Source organism: Mirounga angustirostris, unplaced genomic scaffold, assembly GCF_029215605.1.
Source record: "Mirounga angustirostris isolate CCGP_5_RB_7025 unplaced genomic scaffold, mMirAng1.0.hap1 SCAF_2, whole genome shotgun sequence".
Classification (NCBI taxonomy): Eukaryota; Metazoa; Chordata; class Mammalia; order Carnivora; family Phocidae; genus Mirounga; species Mirounga angustirostris.
The window spans coordinates 117,062,498-117,080,183 of NW_026991710.1; the positions used below are offsets into that span (position 1 = coordinate 117,062,498).

The 17,686-nt window shown below is 47.9% G+C and overlaps 1 protein-coding gene and 1 long non-coding RNA gene across 3 annotated transcripts in view; one reads left to right on the plus strand and one right to left on the minus strand.

Moving 5' to 3' along the window:
- The window catches only part of MAML3 (mastermind like transcriptional coactivator 3), a 397,869-nt gene that overhangs the window by 9,510 nt on the left and 370,673 nt on the right, over window positions 1–17,686 (minus strand). For both annotated transcript variants that reach the window (XM_045880414.3, XM_045880413.3), the window contains exon 3: window positions 3,807–4,052. In XM_045880414.3, coding sequence (XP_045736370.1) covers window positions 3,807–4,052 — 246 coding nt within the window. The remainder of the gene's footprint in view (window positions 1–3,806; window positions 4,053–17,686) is intronic.
- On the plus strand, window positions 1,466–3,852 carry LOC135363660 (uncharacterized). Its single transcript, XR_010409568.1, has 3 exons — window positions 1,466–1,789; window positions 2,904–3,195; window positions 3,462–3,852. It is a non-coding gene; the product is annotated as an uncharacterized LOC135363660 (long non-coding RNA).

A 17,686-nucleotide genomic window follows, 5' to 3' on the forward strand; every position in this document is an offset into this window, starting at 1 on the left:
TATACAACGTATTGGTGTCTGGCTGTGGCATCTGGCTTCTTGCATTCATCACTGTATTCATGAGACTCATCCATGTTCATGTGTGTAGCTGTGGTCAGGTCACTGTCACTGCCGAACAGTATTCCATCACACGAATGACTAGACCACGACTTATTTACCTGTTCTACTAGTGACGGTCCTTTAGAGTGTTTCCAGTTTTTGGCTGTCACAAATACCGCTGCTAGGAACTTCCTTGATCATGTCTTTGGGTGAACATCTGGCAGACCTCCTGGCCCATGAAGAGTGTGTACTGTGGGAGGCAGTTTTGACTTTGACTACCTACCATCCCCTTGCATGTTTTCCTTAGCGATGCAAGACCCAGTGCAAGGGACAAGCAACTAATTTTTGTCCTAAATAGATACTTCCGGTACGGAAGATGGGATTCTCAGGGGCTACAAACAAGGCTCATCTTATTCCCACGAGGCCACACTGCCTGTAAGATACATCCCCCCAAGTAAAATACACAGCATTTAGTGCCTTAAGGAAACCCGCGTGGGACTCTGCATGTACCAGGAGCCGGGAGGCTGGCGATTTCGTCTTTCTTCTTCCACTCCCGGGGATTCTGCGCTGCTAGCGCTGTTACCAATCTACTGGAAAGGCTATTATGATCATTACGATGCTGTATGTGAAAAGGGAAAGAAACTGAGAGCGAGGTGGCAAGAGCAGAGAAAGGGGTTTGAGTTTGCGTGACCTTCGGCACGTCATTACCTCCTCCTGCCCCTGCTGAATATTCATGGAGCACCTTCCATCGGCTCGGGCTTATAAAGAACACACAACAAGGGCCCTGCTCTTTCAAGTGTTCATTATAAAAATAACACACATTGACCACTTCTTAACACATGTGTTTATTTCTATTTTTTTCCTCTTGTTTTTGTTTCTGGGCAGCTCTATAATTTTCTTTCTCTTTCTTTTTCTCTTTTCTTTTTCTTGACAAGGCCAGCCCAGTACTCTGGCAACCAAAGAAAAGAAAAGCCTCTGCCCTGCTCACCCCATCCTGTGGTGCCTACCAGGGTGTTTTGCACAAACTGTTGAAATTAATTAATTGTGTAGATAAAGTGTAGACAAGAAACCATGCTAATCTTTTAGGCAGCAATAGAAGGGCATTACTGAGAGTAAACTGAGCACTTCAAAGCTTCTCCTCTGCCAAACTTCTCATATTATGTAAGAATTTAAGTGTCCCACTGCCAACTGGGAATAAGCCCTGGGGTGGCCTGGGGTGGGGTGGGAGTGGGGTTCCAATTCCAGTCCTTGGCTCTGCCTCTCGAGCTCTGCCATCTCTGACAAATCCCATGAGCTGCCTGGCCTCAGTTTCCTCACAGGTAAAATACAAAAGCCTTCATGATCACCAATATTTCTTTCAGGTCTAAAATTCTAGGTTCTGTGGAACCTTTATGAATGGATGAGAGGTGACCCGCTCCGTGCCCTTTGAGAATAAGGGATTTAACGTTAATTCACACCTGCTTTCAACCTGCTCTGTTCGGATTCTTAAATCCACTAGAATCATTTTAAAGTTCCCAAAGATAGGCAAGATCACAAATCCTTCTGTTTCTCCCTCCAGGAAATCCCAGGATCTCTAATACTCTGCTTTCAAGACTAAAATTCTTAGGACACTTTCACAGCTGCTGCAGAGCTCAAGAAAGTCAGCTTGGCATTGATATGGCACGTATTCATTCTCGAAACGCAAAGCTGACAGCTCACCACCTGTGACCCCTCGCGAGCCTGCGCCCATCAGCTCTGTCTCGGGGCCCAGGTAAGATGCAGCGCTGACTTGTTCCTGCACATGCTCCCCGCCTCACTTCTGGGCTAGTCCCACGGCAGGGCTCGCACCCGTGGCTGCAGTTCTCACGCCACATTCCGTGACACCAGGGCCACGTGACAAGTACCCCCCCCCCCCCAACGTGTACAGCTTCCCGTCCAAGTACTAACCAGGCCCGACCCTGCTTAGCTTCTGAGATCAGACGAGATCGGGCGCATTCAGGGTGGTATGGCCGTAGACTCCTGTACAGTTTCCAAAGAATTTTACACGCATGATTCCATGTGGTCCTTAGAGCAGCTACAGGAGAAAGGCTGGCGGATTATTAAGCCTAACCTGGTGGACGACGAGAAGGGGGTGAGAGGTTTTTCCAAAATCACACCACAGGCAAAAGATGGGCCACATTTTGAGTCCGAGTAAAACTGTTCTTTCCTGGGTCCCTCTCCACGACTCGGTTTCTATACCCCTTCGGCCATCTTTTCCAAGGGGCCCTGTATTTCTGTGAGTGCTGGGTTCTGACGGCTGCCCTATTCTCTCAGCGCCTCGTCTGGGCATCCTCCTGTGGCAGCTCTTCTTCCACTCTTCTGCTTCCCTCCTTGTTCCCTGAGGTGTGGCTGCCCCCGCCGAGTGGGACAGTGCTGGCTGGCTCAGCGGCGTTCGGCCTGGTTACCCTGGCTCCTATTTGTGCCTGGGTCACAGCACACACATCAAAGGCCAAACTTCCTGGGATTGGCTGAGGAGAGGATTTACACAGCCCAGCTTGCCCTCGGGGCTCCATTTATCACTGCCTGAGAGATATTAGCATGGTTCCTTGTCACACACCTTATGCAGGGTGAGCGGGATAGAGGTTTGTTTGTACAAGAGCTGCCAGGCGGCTGACTGACCTTGGTAGAAAGGGAGACAGTTACACAGCTGTTCAAGAACAAAAGCAAAGAAGGGAACATAAGTGAACTGTGCTCAACAGTACACTTTTTCTATTTGGGGGATGAGTGGTGTGACTCTGAACCGCTGCTCTTAGTAGGGACTTCAACATGTCTGCATCCCACACAAGTATGTGTGTGTGTGTGTGTGTTGAAGGATGCTTGATAAATTTCCCAAATTCTGATTGTAGGAGGAACATTCTGGAAGGGAAACTGTCAGGCAGAGCTCCGTTGGGCTCTAAGCCTCATAGGACAACCTCGCACCTACCTCCTATAATCCGAGAGAGCTGCCCTGTGCAGACCCCACAGGAGCCAGCTAGAGATCTCTGATGGAAGCCTCAGGCCTTTCCTGGGATAATACGGAATCCAGCATGGGCGTCTTGAAAAACAGAACACACTGAAACCTACAGAAGCAGCTGTCAGGGAAGGCTTTCTTTCAAAGCTGGAGGAATTATATGGCAAGGGTGGACAAAGATGCCTAAGGTAAGGCTTTATTTGTGTTAGGCCTTCCTTTAACTCAAAGATTTCTTGAGCTGTTTTAAAGCTGTTGGGAATTTTCTTAAGTTTGCACCCTTCCTGTGACCCTGAGTTCAGCTTTCCAGGTAGTTCTGTGGGCCCTATTATTCTTCTATTATTCCTGTCCCATTGTTCATGACCAATTCTGTAGAATTCTCCTCAATCCCTCCTCCTGACATTTTCCTTCAAGAAACAATGTTCTCTGAGTTATTTTCTTTTTCTCTTCATGCTAGAAATATTAGCGTCTATGAAGAATGTGAGGCAGCCTCCCAACCCCCACACAGATGGCGCAGACTGCTGTACCAGAAACCAGAAGAAAAGGAGTCAGGCTTGAATCGAAGAAATGTCTCTGGCAAACGGGCCTTCAAATTGAGGGCTGAAGCCTGTCTTTTAAGAACAAACTCATTCATTCTAAGAAAAAGCCTAACTAATTGAAAGGTCTAAATTCTGCAGGTTCTTCTGTGATCCCGGGAAATGCTAGACTGTGACTCTCTTGACAAAGGACATGAACTGGAACTCTCCGGCAGACACCAGGCCCTGAATAAATAAATGCTTGCTGAATAAATGAATCATGTTACCTGCTCGGCCAGGATCTGCTGTTGTTGTTGCTGCTGCCTCTGCTCCCGCAGGAACTGTTGCTTCTGCTGCTCCATCAGCTGGGCCCGCTGGTCAATGAGCATCTGCTTCATGATGGCTGCCTGGGGCTGACTGCCGAGGAAGCCGGGGCCCGCGGGACCGGCCCCCGACACCATGCCGCCCGAGCCTGGCGGCACCGAGGACTGCATGGGGCCTGTGGTCCGGGGGAGTCCAACTGGGTGTTGCTCCTGGGAGGACAGGAAGACGAGAGAACGCACAGATTTCATATCTGAAAGGAAGCATGGGGCGGAGAGCCAAGGCTCTCCGTGGACCCGAGGGGTCCTGAGTGGCACACATTCTATTCCACAAAACAACCTAGTAGTCCTCAAATCTGGCCTTACCACGGTGGAACTGGAGAGGTACAGGGCAACAGTAATAGAGGATGGTGCTGGGACATCTGAGAGCAAGTCTAGTCTGTTTTGGATGGGGCTGATTAAGGGACAAAGACCAGGTAATCAGCTAACATTCTGCATTTCTCCAAAGGAAAGGGATGAAGACCTCAGGCTGGACCTTAAACCTCTTAACCTTTACTGCCCACCTGGCCTAAATGGACTTCTTCTTAGCCAGTAGGAGAGACCTTTATGGAAGAATTCTGGAATTTATTAAGCAATAGATCTACTATTCAATGGAATTCTAATTAATTTGCAACATTGGAAAGCTTTGCTATATGTAAAAAGAAAAATCCTGCTAGTGGGAGTTGTTGATGGTGAGAACTGGGAATGTGTTACACTGAACAAAGCTACGTAATCTCCTGACATCTTTAAAAATAGAACCAAGTCTCCTATGTCTGGGACAGTTTATAATGTGGGGGTTGATTTGGGTCTTTTGATTCTACAATTGTCTCAGTCAAATGATGGCAATTTTTAAGGATTGGTTCTTAAGGAGTAGGAAGTAAAGTGGTAGAAAACTATCCACAGAATCTAGTGACTACTTGGAGAATGTGCTCAGAGGGGAAGCCCATAACACCCAGATGGTGCTGGCCAGGAAAAATCGCTGATGGGAAGAGTTGGTAGGTGATCATAAGATTCGGCTTCTAGATAGTTCCTTTCTTATTCGTCCACTAAGCACACCTGGTCATGGCAAGTATTGTCTCAATATTCTGCAGAAATGTTCTTTTTAACTCATTCAGGTTTCAAGTAATTAATCTGCACACAGAGGATCTCATGTCTGAGATGAACACAAATTAAATGGGCATGCATGTGAAGACATACCCGGTCCTGGGATGAGGTACCAACATGAGGTCGAAGTCGTAAGAAATGAATATGAAGAACTCTATAGTTATTTAAATATTTTTGTATCCAGTCAAACTGGATTTTAATATTTTTTCCTACTGCTGCTTTGCTACCTCTTTGGTACAGATAGAGTCAATCAGGCTGGCACTGTCCTCTCAAAACCTACAGTTGAGTTGGATCTCTGGCTCTCCTAGAGACACGGTCCTGGATCTCATTCCCCACAGCTTGGGCTCGTGGACCTCCCCTCTGTTTTGTGGTGCTCAGCCATTCGTGCTTCTCCTTCCAGCGGCGAGCTACCTCAACCACATCTTCAGCTGCTCTTCTTCCCTCCCTCCACCGACAAACGACGCAAGCAAAACAAACAAAAAACCGTTACTCCTCTCAGCCTGGGAACAAGAGGCCAAGAGGTCCTGGGGAGTTAGTGCAGTAGCCCAGGTCACACTTAGCCAATGCAAGAATCGGAAATAGCAGAATTGGAACACTGATCTTGAGTCTAAATTTAGTATTCCTTCCACTGGTCCAGGCCCTTCCCAGACTGCGGCTTGGTGGTGCCAAACGTACACCTAAGAATTGCTTGTAGACTAAATATATAGTGTGTCTCCCAGAAGTGTACTGTGTTCTGTTTTTCAAATGTAAGTGTTGTTGCAAAACCCTTTTTGTCTTTGTGTATTTTCTCAGTAGACAATTATTAGGTAGACAGCTGTGAAATATTTATGTGAAAAAGAACTTATACTAAAAAATGCCAGGAACCTTTATGCTACCACAAAGTTTCCTTTAGGCCTGACCCCCACAGGCATCAAGATATTTCAGAGTCTCCCCCTTTCCCCAGGATTTGCTTCCTGTTTCCAAGCCCTTCCTTCCAATGGGATAAAGCTGCTTCTTGCCACCTTTAGAAACAAATGACTGATTGACTAACACTTTAACAAACGAACTCAATAAACAGTTAACCAATCAGCAAAAATACAGAATACAGGTTTTTTTTTTCCTCCTGTGTATTTCGGTATATTTAATATTTTCCAGTTTTGATAAGGAGGAGAAAGTTAGGAAAAAAAAAATGAGACCCAAGGGAACTTAAGTTTGCTTCAGCTAGTTTTATGAACGGGCTGGTCTGGGCTGGCCCTAGGCTGGCGCTGTTTATCTTTGGGCACTTTGTGATATTCTTGTCCTGTGTGACCAGCCCTGTGTAGCTGGGGAGCATGCCCAGAAGTGGTAAGTAGTCCCGTGTTGCTCTCCTAGCCTTTTCTCCACCCTGAAAAGTAAGGGAGAGGTAAATGAGATAGTGATGTAGATCTATCCAGCCACTTTTGGCCCCTGTCTTCCTGGTGGGAAAGAAATACTTCAAAAGCATGGGGGGGGGGGGGGGCGGCAAGACGATGACTTCCCAAAGAGACAGGTAGGTTATCACTTCCCAGGATTATGCATTTCTCCAAATGACTCCCTCCCAAAGGTTTTGCCTTGGGGTTTCCCTGAAGACCTAGGGGCAGGAGGGCCATGTGCATTTTAAAGACTTGCCTTCCAGATGAAACATCCGTGAAGCTAAGTTGATACGCCTTTAGGACTTTCCCAACAAGCTCTAATACATTCAGTGGCGGGTGAGTGACACCTAGAGCCCCAGCCTCAAGTGTGTATTGCAAAGTGTGAAGCGCACCAAGTGACTTGCCTTACAAATGGAGCTGGCTGAGGCCATTAACTGTTTCATATTACATGGCAGCTTTTAACCTCCGGTCTAAGAGGGCTTAATGAGCAAGAGTCTGTCGAATTTCAGGATTTCAAGCCACCGCTCTTGTTTCTAAGGAGGACACACACTGCGTGTGCAATTAGAGAAAACCAGGCTGAGCTTTCGTCAGAGAAATGTAATGCCTTGAAGCCAAATGATGCAGTATTTTTAGTTTTAATTACTGTCTCGTTCTCCACCCCGCCCCCTGCCCAACGACCTCCCTTGCCTTCTCGGTAGCTTCCCCTCAGAAAGGCAACTGGCTACACAGACCCTCATTACTCCCCAAACCTTCTCACTCTTCAGTAAAATAAAGGGGGGGGGGCAAAAATCAAAACCATTGAACCCATTTTACATAGCTTCTTCTCCAGGGAAAAAATCTTAGCAATTTTCTAAGGGCTGGAGAGAGGTAGGAGGTGTAAAAAACGCCCTACCTCCTCCAAAGAGGCAGTTTCCTACTTCAAAAAAAAAAAAACAGCTGTGGTAAAAATATCTCCCAAGAGCAGCCAGCTGTTTATTTATAAATCTGTGCGTAGCGAAGCTTTATTTCTCTTAAGTGTTTTCAAGAACAAGCGTAGTGTTGGGGTGAGAGGGGCCGGGGTGGCTGGCGGCGAACCAAAAGAGCGCCGGCTCCGGGGAGGGGGCTCCCAAAAGGCTGCCGGCGGAAACGAGGCCGGAGTGCCGGGACTTGGGGGAGAACTGGGGGGGGGCTCGAGGAGGCCCCCGGCTGCAGCCTTTTCCAGGCGGTCCCTCGGCGGAGGAACAAGGAGCAGCTGCTGTTCTCCCCCTGCCCCAGCAGATGGTGGTGTCAGCCCGGCGCTCCGGCTTGCAGAGCCAGCTCCGCCCGCGCGGCGCCCCCCCCCGCAGATGGCTTAATCATGACTCCTGTTCCTCCCCCCCCCCCGCGGCCCCCGCCCCCGCCCCGCGCGTCTGGGCGGACGCTGCGAACGTGGAGCCAGGCAGTCAAGTGTTGCTGCGTACAGCAGGTAGCCTGGCAACTGAGAGCATAATACCGAGCAGATGGTGTTCGCACGGCGTGATGGACATCACACACGACAGCCTGAGACAATCCAGGAATTCCCTGGTGACTCGAGGCCCTCTTTACACAAAATGAGTTCTCTCTCCATTGCCGTGTATCTCTGGGGTTATCTCCCCCACCCCTCTCCGACTGACATCGAACTGGTTTCTTATTACCGACTTTCCTTCCAGCCCGAGGGGAGGGAGATTTCAGGTCGGGGTGGGGAGGCCGCGGAAGGAAGCGGAAGGGCTGGGAGCGGGAGGAGATGGCGGGGGGCGGTGGCGCCCGGAGCGGGGAGGGCGAGCGGCGTACACCAGCCCCCGGGGCTGACCCTCCGAGAGGGGCAGAGATCCCCGCAGCCCCGGCTGCACAAAGCCGGCGCGGGAGGGCGGCGCTGAGGGAGGCCTCGGCTCAGAGTCTTTGCAATCACACGGCCTACGAACAGCCTAAATGAAATTTAGGATTTTACTTAAAAAGTCCCCCGGGGCGTAATTTAGCCTCTTGACTCGATCCTATATGCTTACAAGTCCTTAGGGGGCTCTAAGAAGTCAGGAGTGGGGCGGCAGGCCCGAAGATGCCTCTCAGCGCAGGCGTCTCTAACAAAGAAACCGACCAGGCGGTCCCGGGCGCGGGCGAGTCGCCCCGGGGCCGCGGCGGTCCTTGGCCGGCGCGCGCTGCTGCTGAGCGGGTGAGCCGGGCGCGCTCCGGGGGCGCATTTCCCGGGTCCCCGGCACACCGTGAGTGCCCGGGGCCAGGAAGAAAAGGGGTACTTAGGGCTAGCGAGGAGACAGAGGGTTGTTCATGTAGGAAAAAGTAAGAATAATGAAATGGATGTCCCAGAAAACAAATCTATGCTTTTCACACACACTGAGCTGGATCAAGTAATTAAAAAAATCAACCTCCAGCCCAAACGGACTTTTGCCTAGATTCTATACATCAAGAGGCTCCGATGTCCAACCAATCACCCGCATCCAAAGGCTTTCTCCTGCAAAGATACTATTCAAGTTTTAAGTTTCAGAAGAAGGAAGTCTTTTCAAAGGTGGAAGCTAACGTTTCACGCAGAACATCACACTTGGTGGGAAAGAGTTCAGCAGTTCTCTGTCAGAGGGCTGCACAGGATGAATCCGACACCCACTGCAGGCTGATGGACGCGTCTGGCTGTGACTCCCAGAGGCTCAGGGTGGTGAACCGGCATTCTGAGGCTCTGGGAAGCCATCTGACCTTTAGGTTTCAGTCCCCACCTCCTCAAATGAAGATCGTAGTCATAAAACTCCTTCCTTGACCAATGGAAACTTTGGAGGTGAAAGAGTTATGGAAAGAAAATGGTTAAGAAGGTGCTCACACCCCCCACTTCCAGTTTGGGCAGTTCAGGAATAATGGGCTAAATTCAATCAGAGGTTCTGAAAGTGGGGTTCCAGGATCAGCAGCACCCGGGAGCTTATTAGAAATACAAATTTTCAGGCTCCATCCCCTGGCCTACTGAATCAGAACCTATGGGAGCCCTCCAGGTAATTGCGATGCCCCACAGTTTGAGAATCACTGGGGCAAATAGTACTCCTACTTTCCGGCACTGACTGCAACCTGGGGCATCTGAGCTCTCTGGGCCCTGATTTAGATCGCAAATCTTGCCCCTTCAAAAAAGCAGGTCAGGGGCGCCTGGGTGGCTCAGTCGGTTAAGCGACTGCCTTCGGCTCAGGTCGTGATCCTGGAGTCCCGGGATCCAGTCCTGCATCAGGCTCCCTGCTCAGCAGGGAGTCTGCTTCTCCCTCTGACCCTCCCCCCTCTCATGTGCTCTCTCTCATTCTCTCTCTCTCAAGTGGATAAATAAAATCTTGAAAAAAAAAAAAGCAGGTCAGATTTTGCTTAGGCTTTTATTTTAAATTCTTCAGCATTTGGAACAAAACTCTTAAATTTTTAGAGGGTTGCTCTGGCAATGCAAACCCAAGAATTCTGAAAGGAGCCCATGGCCATGATTCTTTGCGGAAGGCCAGTACCCCTGGGGGGAGTGGGGGGGCTGAGCAGCAGCCAAGACTGAGGAATGGGTGAGGCCACTGAACTCCCTTGCTCAGGCAGGAAGCATAAACGTCACTGGACTTCCCATCTCCTGGTCTGATAACGAGATAGAACTATGGAAAGCTTTGAGGAGAGTTCCCTCTGTTGGAAAAGGTTCTTCAAACATGGAGAAGACCAGAAGCAACAATGGAAGAAGACAAGTTACAATTATGGGGCACCTACTGGATGCGTTCACCTGCATAATTTAAACACATTTTGTTGATTAAAAAAAACCCCAAGTCTCTGAGAGGTTAAGGAACTTGTCTGATGACCCACAGCTGGTGGTGGTGTCTTTGGGATTCTCACTTTTCTATTGACCATAACATGCATCTGGTCTAAATTCAGCAGACCACCCAAGAGTAAAGAGAAGTGGGAAGGGGGTGGGGGGGGGGGAGAGAGGAATGGGCATAGAATAAAAAGGTAGAATCTCTACAGGGATCAAAGGATGAAGCTGAAAGAGCACAAAAATATGCATCATTTTTTATATGTTGCCTGATACCCCAAATTAGGATGCCTTTGTGGTATCAACTTTGACATTTAAAGAAAGGGCATAAGATTAGGCCATTCAACCGTAAGTGGAAGGAAGAAACAAAATAAAATAAAACCTTAGAATTCTCTTTGAAGTCGATCAAGTGTCAGGGCAGACACTTGGTTTCAGGATGGTGACTTCTTTTACAGACTTTCTTTGTCCTTGTCCAGAACAATTTTTCACTGTGGATCTGAAGAGTTGCTTACAATAAATTCACAGCAGAGCCCCAACAGGGCCCATCCCGTATACAACCCTCTGTTTCTGCAGATTATTGAAGAAGGTTGGATAAAAAGGTTTGTTTTATGATCTGTGATGGTTGTGTCCCCATGATGATTGAGTTTTGAGGCAGTTTACAATTTAGGAAGCTTATCACTGAAACAGCAGTGACTTGAGGCCCAGTGGTTAAGCCTGCTAAATGGGTTCAGCAAAGTTCATTGTTCAACCTCAAAGAAGGAGTAGTTTACATTGGAGGAACCCACCAGGCCTGGGTAGAAACATAGTTCCATCATAGGCCCAGTGGCTGGCCCTCTGGACAGCATAACAAATAGCTTGCTATTACTACTGTTACAGTTTTAACCTCTTGATCATGCAGCCCTACAAAGTCAGGGTGAGGAAAGAGCTGTGTTTCTGTTTCTCGCTTAGCTCCTAAAACAATGAGGACTAAGACTTTAAACTTGGCTTTCTTTTCGGGTTCTCAGTGAACAGAATGGAGTTTCTATCCATTTAACTATTTAAAAAATACATGCGGTACCGATCACACCCCCCCCCCCGCCCCGCCTGATCTTGGGGAATATTTGAAACATTGCCTAAAAGTGTAAGGAAGAAGAAAAGCAATATTCATTTTAAACACTCAGAGGCAACCATGTTAATATTTTGATGTGTTTTTGTATTTCTTCCAGCTTTCCCCTCTGTATACAATAATATACTTACCATGGTCATGGTAATGTTACATGCGTGATTGTACCACTGTTCCTAAGTAACACAGGAGAGTAGAAAGTTCCAGCCTTCCACATGCTTGCAAGTTACAGTTTTCTGGAGGAATGACATCCTTATGGCAATGTATCTGTCAGGCCTGTAGGTTCTGTATGAGTCTTCCAGCATCCAGCAGGGAGCGAGGTCCATGGTTACAACAGAGTAAATGTTTGCTGAACTGAACTGACTAAATTCGTGGTGATGAATTATAGCCAAAACCAGTATCATGTATGACTGGAGAGGAGAAAAAAAAAAAAGATGGCCCTACAGTGGACAGCTTCTCCGAACTACAGGAAGGATCCTCCAGTGAAGATGAAAGAAAGGGTTAAGTTTGGCAGTCCAGAGCAAGACTAGATGCATCAACTGACAGGAAGGTCAGGCTTTCAAGGACTTACTTGGGGGTAAGAACAACAAAAATACCATTTGTCCTTATCACTGCTTTGAACATAGTCACCATAAGTCCCTCCAGTGGAAACACAACTTTGAGAGTTATGCTTTTCCTCTGCCTTTGATGTAAATTATAGAGCCCTTTTGATCCCTTTGTTGTGATTAATTCTACCACCAAAGCAATTCTAAATTGGTTAAAAGTTCATTAGTGTACAACAATAGGAGCTTGATTACATAAATTATGGTACATCCATACCATGAATACTAGGCAGCCAATAAAAATCATGCCTTCTTAGATTGTCTAATCACACAGAGAACAGCTTACAATATATAGTGAAGAAGGGGGGAAAAAAGCAGTTTCTAAAACAGTACTCACAGAATAATCATGTTAGACAAGGATTATAAGTGATTTTTATTTGTACGCCCTTTCAGATTTTCTATTATGAAAATATTACTTTGAATAAATATTATTATTATTATTTTTAAAGACTTTATTTATTTGACAGAGACAGAGAGAGAGAGCACAGATAGGCAGAGCGGCAGCCAGAGGGAGAGGGAGAAGCAGACTTCCCGCCGAGCAGGGAGCCCGACGTGGGGCTCGATCCCAGGACCCTGGGATCGTGACCCAAGCCGAAGGCAGACGCTTAATGACTGAGCCACCCAGGTGCCCCTGAATAAATATTATTTTTAAAACAGGCTCTAAAAAAGAAAGTCTTTAAGTCATCAAAAAATAGAAGAAAGAGACACAAAGAAAAGGGAAAGAAAACGGGCCTATTTTCTTGTTTTCAAGGATTCCAAAGTTTGGATGAAGATGGAGGCCTGGGGCAGGGACTGAAGGCTTATCGGAAGAAGTGAGGTCTCAGAGTAGCTCAAGCAGTGGGAGGGGAATGGCTTCCAGAGTAGAGGGACAGAGTGATCAAAGACTTGAATACATCATACCCTGAAATGCCATTTCTAAGGACTCATCTCACGGAAATAGTCATAGCTTTGTACAAAGATTGATCTCGAATAGCTTGAAGGATTTAGAGTAGCAAAAATTAAAAGCAGCCTCAATGGTCAACATTTAGAGGATTCATTAAAGCATAACCCCCCCGCCCCCTTCATTAAGCATACTTCGTCTAAACGGCCGTGGATGGGACATCGTGAGTTCAAGAGCGGCCCTGGCTGTGTCTGGGCCGGGGACTATCTCCACCTGAGCCCACCTTATGCTGTGCAGTATGCTGCAGACATCCTTAAGTTGCAGTTCTCCTCTCAAGGCCTGGGCATGGCATGAACACGAACCAGCTGGGTTTAGCTACAGGCTCGGCCACTGGGCCAGCTTTTCACTGCTTCCACAGAACACTCCCACGGCCCAGGGAAGGCCCTGACCGGCACTCACTGTCTTCTGAGAATTTGCCCATTCACCGGGACGAGCCTATCTGTGCCGCGCCACCCTGCTCTCTGTGGTTTTTCTCCAGAGCGTGGCCACAACCAGCGCTATCTTGAACTCGAGAGACCAGTGAAAAGCCACCATCGTTTGCCTTTACGCCTTGTCTTCTCCGCGGGGGGCTGTAAGAAGACCCCAGCCCCAGGGGCGGCCAGACCCGCTGCCGCACAGCATCTGCCCCCATCCAAGTGGCCTGAAGGACACATGGGCTGCAAGTGGTTTGACAGCTGCTGCAGGAATTAGGTTTTTTTTTTGTGTTTTTTTTTTTTACCCAGTGTTTGCTGCCTTTCTTCCCTGGATTTAAAAATAGAGAGGGGGAGGAAGGAGCCTCAGCTGTCTTCAGCGGAGCTGCTGGGAAGTGTCTTTCTCTTGAACTACTGTTCCCCCCCCCCCCCCGCAACTGTACCTTTCTCTTTTATTGCCTCCCCCCCTTTCTGATGAAGTCATCACAGCAGAGATTGCATAACTGATGCAGAGGCCTATCTTGTGTTATACTGGGAGACAGGCCAATGTTTCCGTTTATAGACAAGAGCACTACCATGCTGCCAAATGGAGCTCTCTGCTGCAACCACTACAAGACAGGAGGAAGGGAAGGAAAGCTCCGAGCTGGGGGGCGCACTATGAGCAGAGGCGGGTACTTCCTCTACCTCCGGGCAGCCTTGGGAGGGTGATGGAGGGACACCAGCTCTGAGTGCCTGGGTGCAGCCCCTTCTGCCTGGCCCTCGGCTCTCCCCGCTCCAGGACACAGGGACGGTCTGTCTGGTCAGCCTGTTCGGCGTGTTTTCGGACTGCTGAACCTGTCTGTGGGCAAACCAGGTGTGATCACCCCGAGGCTCTGGGCGGAGGGCTGGCCTTGCCACACTCTGAGCAGAAACCAGGCAGGCAGTTGTGGGGTTGGAAGAGGCAGGGACTTTGGGGAGGGAATGAGGAAGTCGGAAAAAAAGGAGTAACATTTAGAAATCTGGGGTTGGTACATCACATACTTAGAGATTTTGGCTGAGAACCAGGTTCTCAGAGGAAGCAAGTCTAGAAGAGGGGCTTATGGGCAGGTGGGGATGGGGGTGGTCTTTGGACCCTGGATCTTACGTCCTCAATGATCTTCCAGTTGAGATTGTTAGCTGTATTCTTCACACAAGGTTTTACATAGGGTCACTGAGAAACCCTGACAGAACTGGAAGATACCTTCTATTTTATGCTTTTAAGTTGTACTCTGTTACCAGATCATACTGTCCTAAATCCATTATGAATTAATATTCTTTTTAAGTCCTGTGTTTATCCTGTGAATGGTAGAATAACACCACACTATTTTTAAAAATAAAAATATATTACATATTTTTTTTTAACCCTATTGGCATTTCTTCGTTTTGTAAATATATCTGGTGACTCAAAGAAATAGAAGTGGTCAGGGTCTTTTGTTAAACTTGAAAAGAGTTAGGGACAAAGTGGGATAAAAATCATCTTAGAAGAAACGTGGGCCCCAGAGATTCTCCTTGATTTCACCTGCGCTGCAGTATGCACAGCTCCAGACTCCTGCCTCACACTTGCAGTATCCCGGATAACGGAATCTGGAAACAATTCGAAATCATCCTCTATAGATCTTAAACTTTCACTCATTTTAGCAGAACTTCACTCAGGTAGCATGATTCAACAACACCTGGCATACAGCAAGTGCTCATAAATGTTTGCTCTCATTAGCACCAATATTAGTAATGAGGAAATTAGAAGCTTTAAGTAGGGCCGGTATTTTCAGCTCCTATTTTCTTCTTTCTTAATGGTCAGATCAGCTCCTTAGCCTTATCAAGGAAAATACCCTTTTGCTTAGGATAAAAACTAAGTTGAGAGCTAAATAATGGAATCAGACTCTAGGATGATGGTGAAGTTTATGTGAAACTTTCATTTTAGTGAGGAATAAATCCACTCATGTTGACAACAGCATATAGGCTTTTTAAGACGGAGGTTATGTGCCATTATCTTTTGCCATTTATTCCTACTCCAAGCATCAGCATTTCTGCTTAACCATCTGGGATAGATCACTGTTTCCCATTCCTTGCTGTCAGAAGCTAAGGCCAAGTCTGACCTCCTTATCATAATATCATCTCCAGTGTCCATCCCCTCCCCCTTCCCCCAAAGTTTCTTGTGTTAATTCTTCCTCTAGCTAGCTGACTGAATCCTCTCCTCCTCTGTGCTTTCCAGAGCTGGGTGAGCTCCCTTACCACATGCATGTGATCCCCGCACCCCCCAACCCTCCCTCCCCCCGGCAAGCAACACCTCCTCCAAGAGCTTTCCCGACTGCCACTTCTCTCCAGGTTGACTGCTCGTTGGAGGTCAAAATCAGAACAGGAGGGTCGGGTGATTAATGCCGGAGTACGAAAGGGAGAGCCAACCTACTGCTCAGGGGATTTATCAACCTGAGAAAGCTTCCCCAGCACGAAGGATCATATTTCTGGTCTTCCTTACCTTTGGCCATTTCCCTAATATGCATATTTAGTTTCCTCGACCTTGGTCCAACTGATTACTTTCTCCTTTGTGCTTCTCCTCTTTATCCTCCCCCAACTTAAGAATAGACAGTTTCTCGATCAGCCATGATGAAATCCCTCCCAAGTCTACCCAACCTTTTCTGGAAGCTGAGGATACATATAAATGGCTGGACACCTGCTGAGGAGTGGGGAGGTGGGGGGGATGAACCTCTAAATTGAACTGTAAGTCTGTCTCAGGTTCCCATTATGTGACACACAGGAAAAGCCAGCGCATGAGAGATTCCCTTCTTTATTTACCTTAGGGTCTCAGGACTTAATTTCTACTGAAGATTACTTTCTATATAAGCCCCAGTGAACACCACCTCTTAATTCATATTTAGGAGCATGTAAAAAAGGTTGACAGGGCCAATCTTTCATCCCTTTTTAGGTGTAGTCATAGAGAATTTCCAAGGAAAGAAGGAGTCACTGAGTCCTCATTAGTTAGTAAACATAAGCCCCCAGGGAGTCGATGCCCATGCAGAGGGCGCTGGGGGCTATCTCACGACATGGAGGGGCCATCCCTGTGCCTCAGAGCCCAGCCAGCATTGCCATGGAAACATCTGGAGCTGTAGCAGGGTCCCACTCACTCTCAGTACCTCCTTAGAGGCTTCTTGGGGTCAGAGCCCAAGTATATCCTGCAGGCAAATGCACACACACCCTAGGTGGGAACCTAGAAAGGTCTGGAATATTCTGACTCACTTTCTGCTGAAGGACTCTGACAAGAAAAGGTCCCTAGGTCAGTAAAATGTATTGCCAAGGGTGCTAACCCCATGTAAGTTCAGGGACCTGGTTCAAGAACGTGGAGACTTACACCTCCACTGGAAGCTGTACGTACTGCACATCCTTAATGGCATTTTCAGTCTCAGTTGTTCTTAGAGAATACTTGGCCCCAGGTAAAACAAGCAAGCAAACAAACAAACAAAACGAAGCAAACAAGTAACAGCTGAACTTGCATAATAGAATATAAAAATCCATGGGTATGGATTGTGTTTACAAGTTTGCTGGGATTTTCTGGATGCTAAGGTACTACCGCTCCATGGCAAAAAAGCCTCCAGCACCCTGAAAATAAACCATCCACCTGAAATCTGAGCACTAGGACATTATGTGTAAGTTTCCACTGAAGTTTTCTTTCAATTCAGACATAACATCCCGCTATAAAAATGCTTTGATTGCTCTAGGAACTCCCAAGGGCCTCCGGCACCCCGCACAATGGCAGGTGTTGTGGTTGGAATCCCAGAGAAGGGCCGCCATGGCCTGGTCCTGTGGGATGCTGAAGTCCCAGGGGAGAGACAAGGTTTCCCTTCGTTAAAAAGCTGGAAAATGATCCCAGCTCATCAAAGGTGAGCCTGTGGCATGTGCTCTGGTTCCATAGGATTTCCATAAAACCAGCCTGGTCAGACCTGGGATGGTCACAGTTACATGGCAAAAGAGGGTGGGACGGAGGACACATAGGTTCTAGGGATTGGTTGACCTGGGGCAAGTCACTGAACATCTCCGAGCTTTAGTAGTCCCCCTTATAAAGTGAGGACACCTGCCCAGGTGATCTCTAAGGTCCCACTGCCCTAAAATTCTCTGGTTCTGCTTGGCAAGAGCTTCATGGACACGGGCACACGTGACCAGAAGCCTCGATGGAAGTAGGTTTGGATTTGAGTGAGTGGAGGAGAAGGAAGGAGCAGTCACTAGCGGGAGGGAGGCAGCCACGCCCAGGCTCCAGGCTGGGGTGTGCACTGGGGTGTGTGGGAGAGAAGCTGCGCTGGGCGGTCTGGCCATGGACAGGTCTGAATGCAGTCACAGACATGCCACTCAACCAACAGAGGGGAGCCACAGTAGTCTCTCTTTTTTTTTAAAAAAAGATTTTATTTATTTATTTGACAGAGAGAGAGCACAAGTAGGCAGAGCGGCAGGCAGAGGGAGAGGGAGAAGCAGGCTTCCCGCTAAGCAGGGAGCCCGATGCGGGGCTCGATCCCAGGACCCTG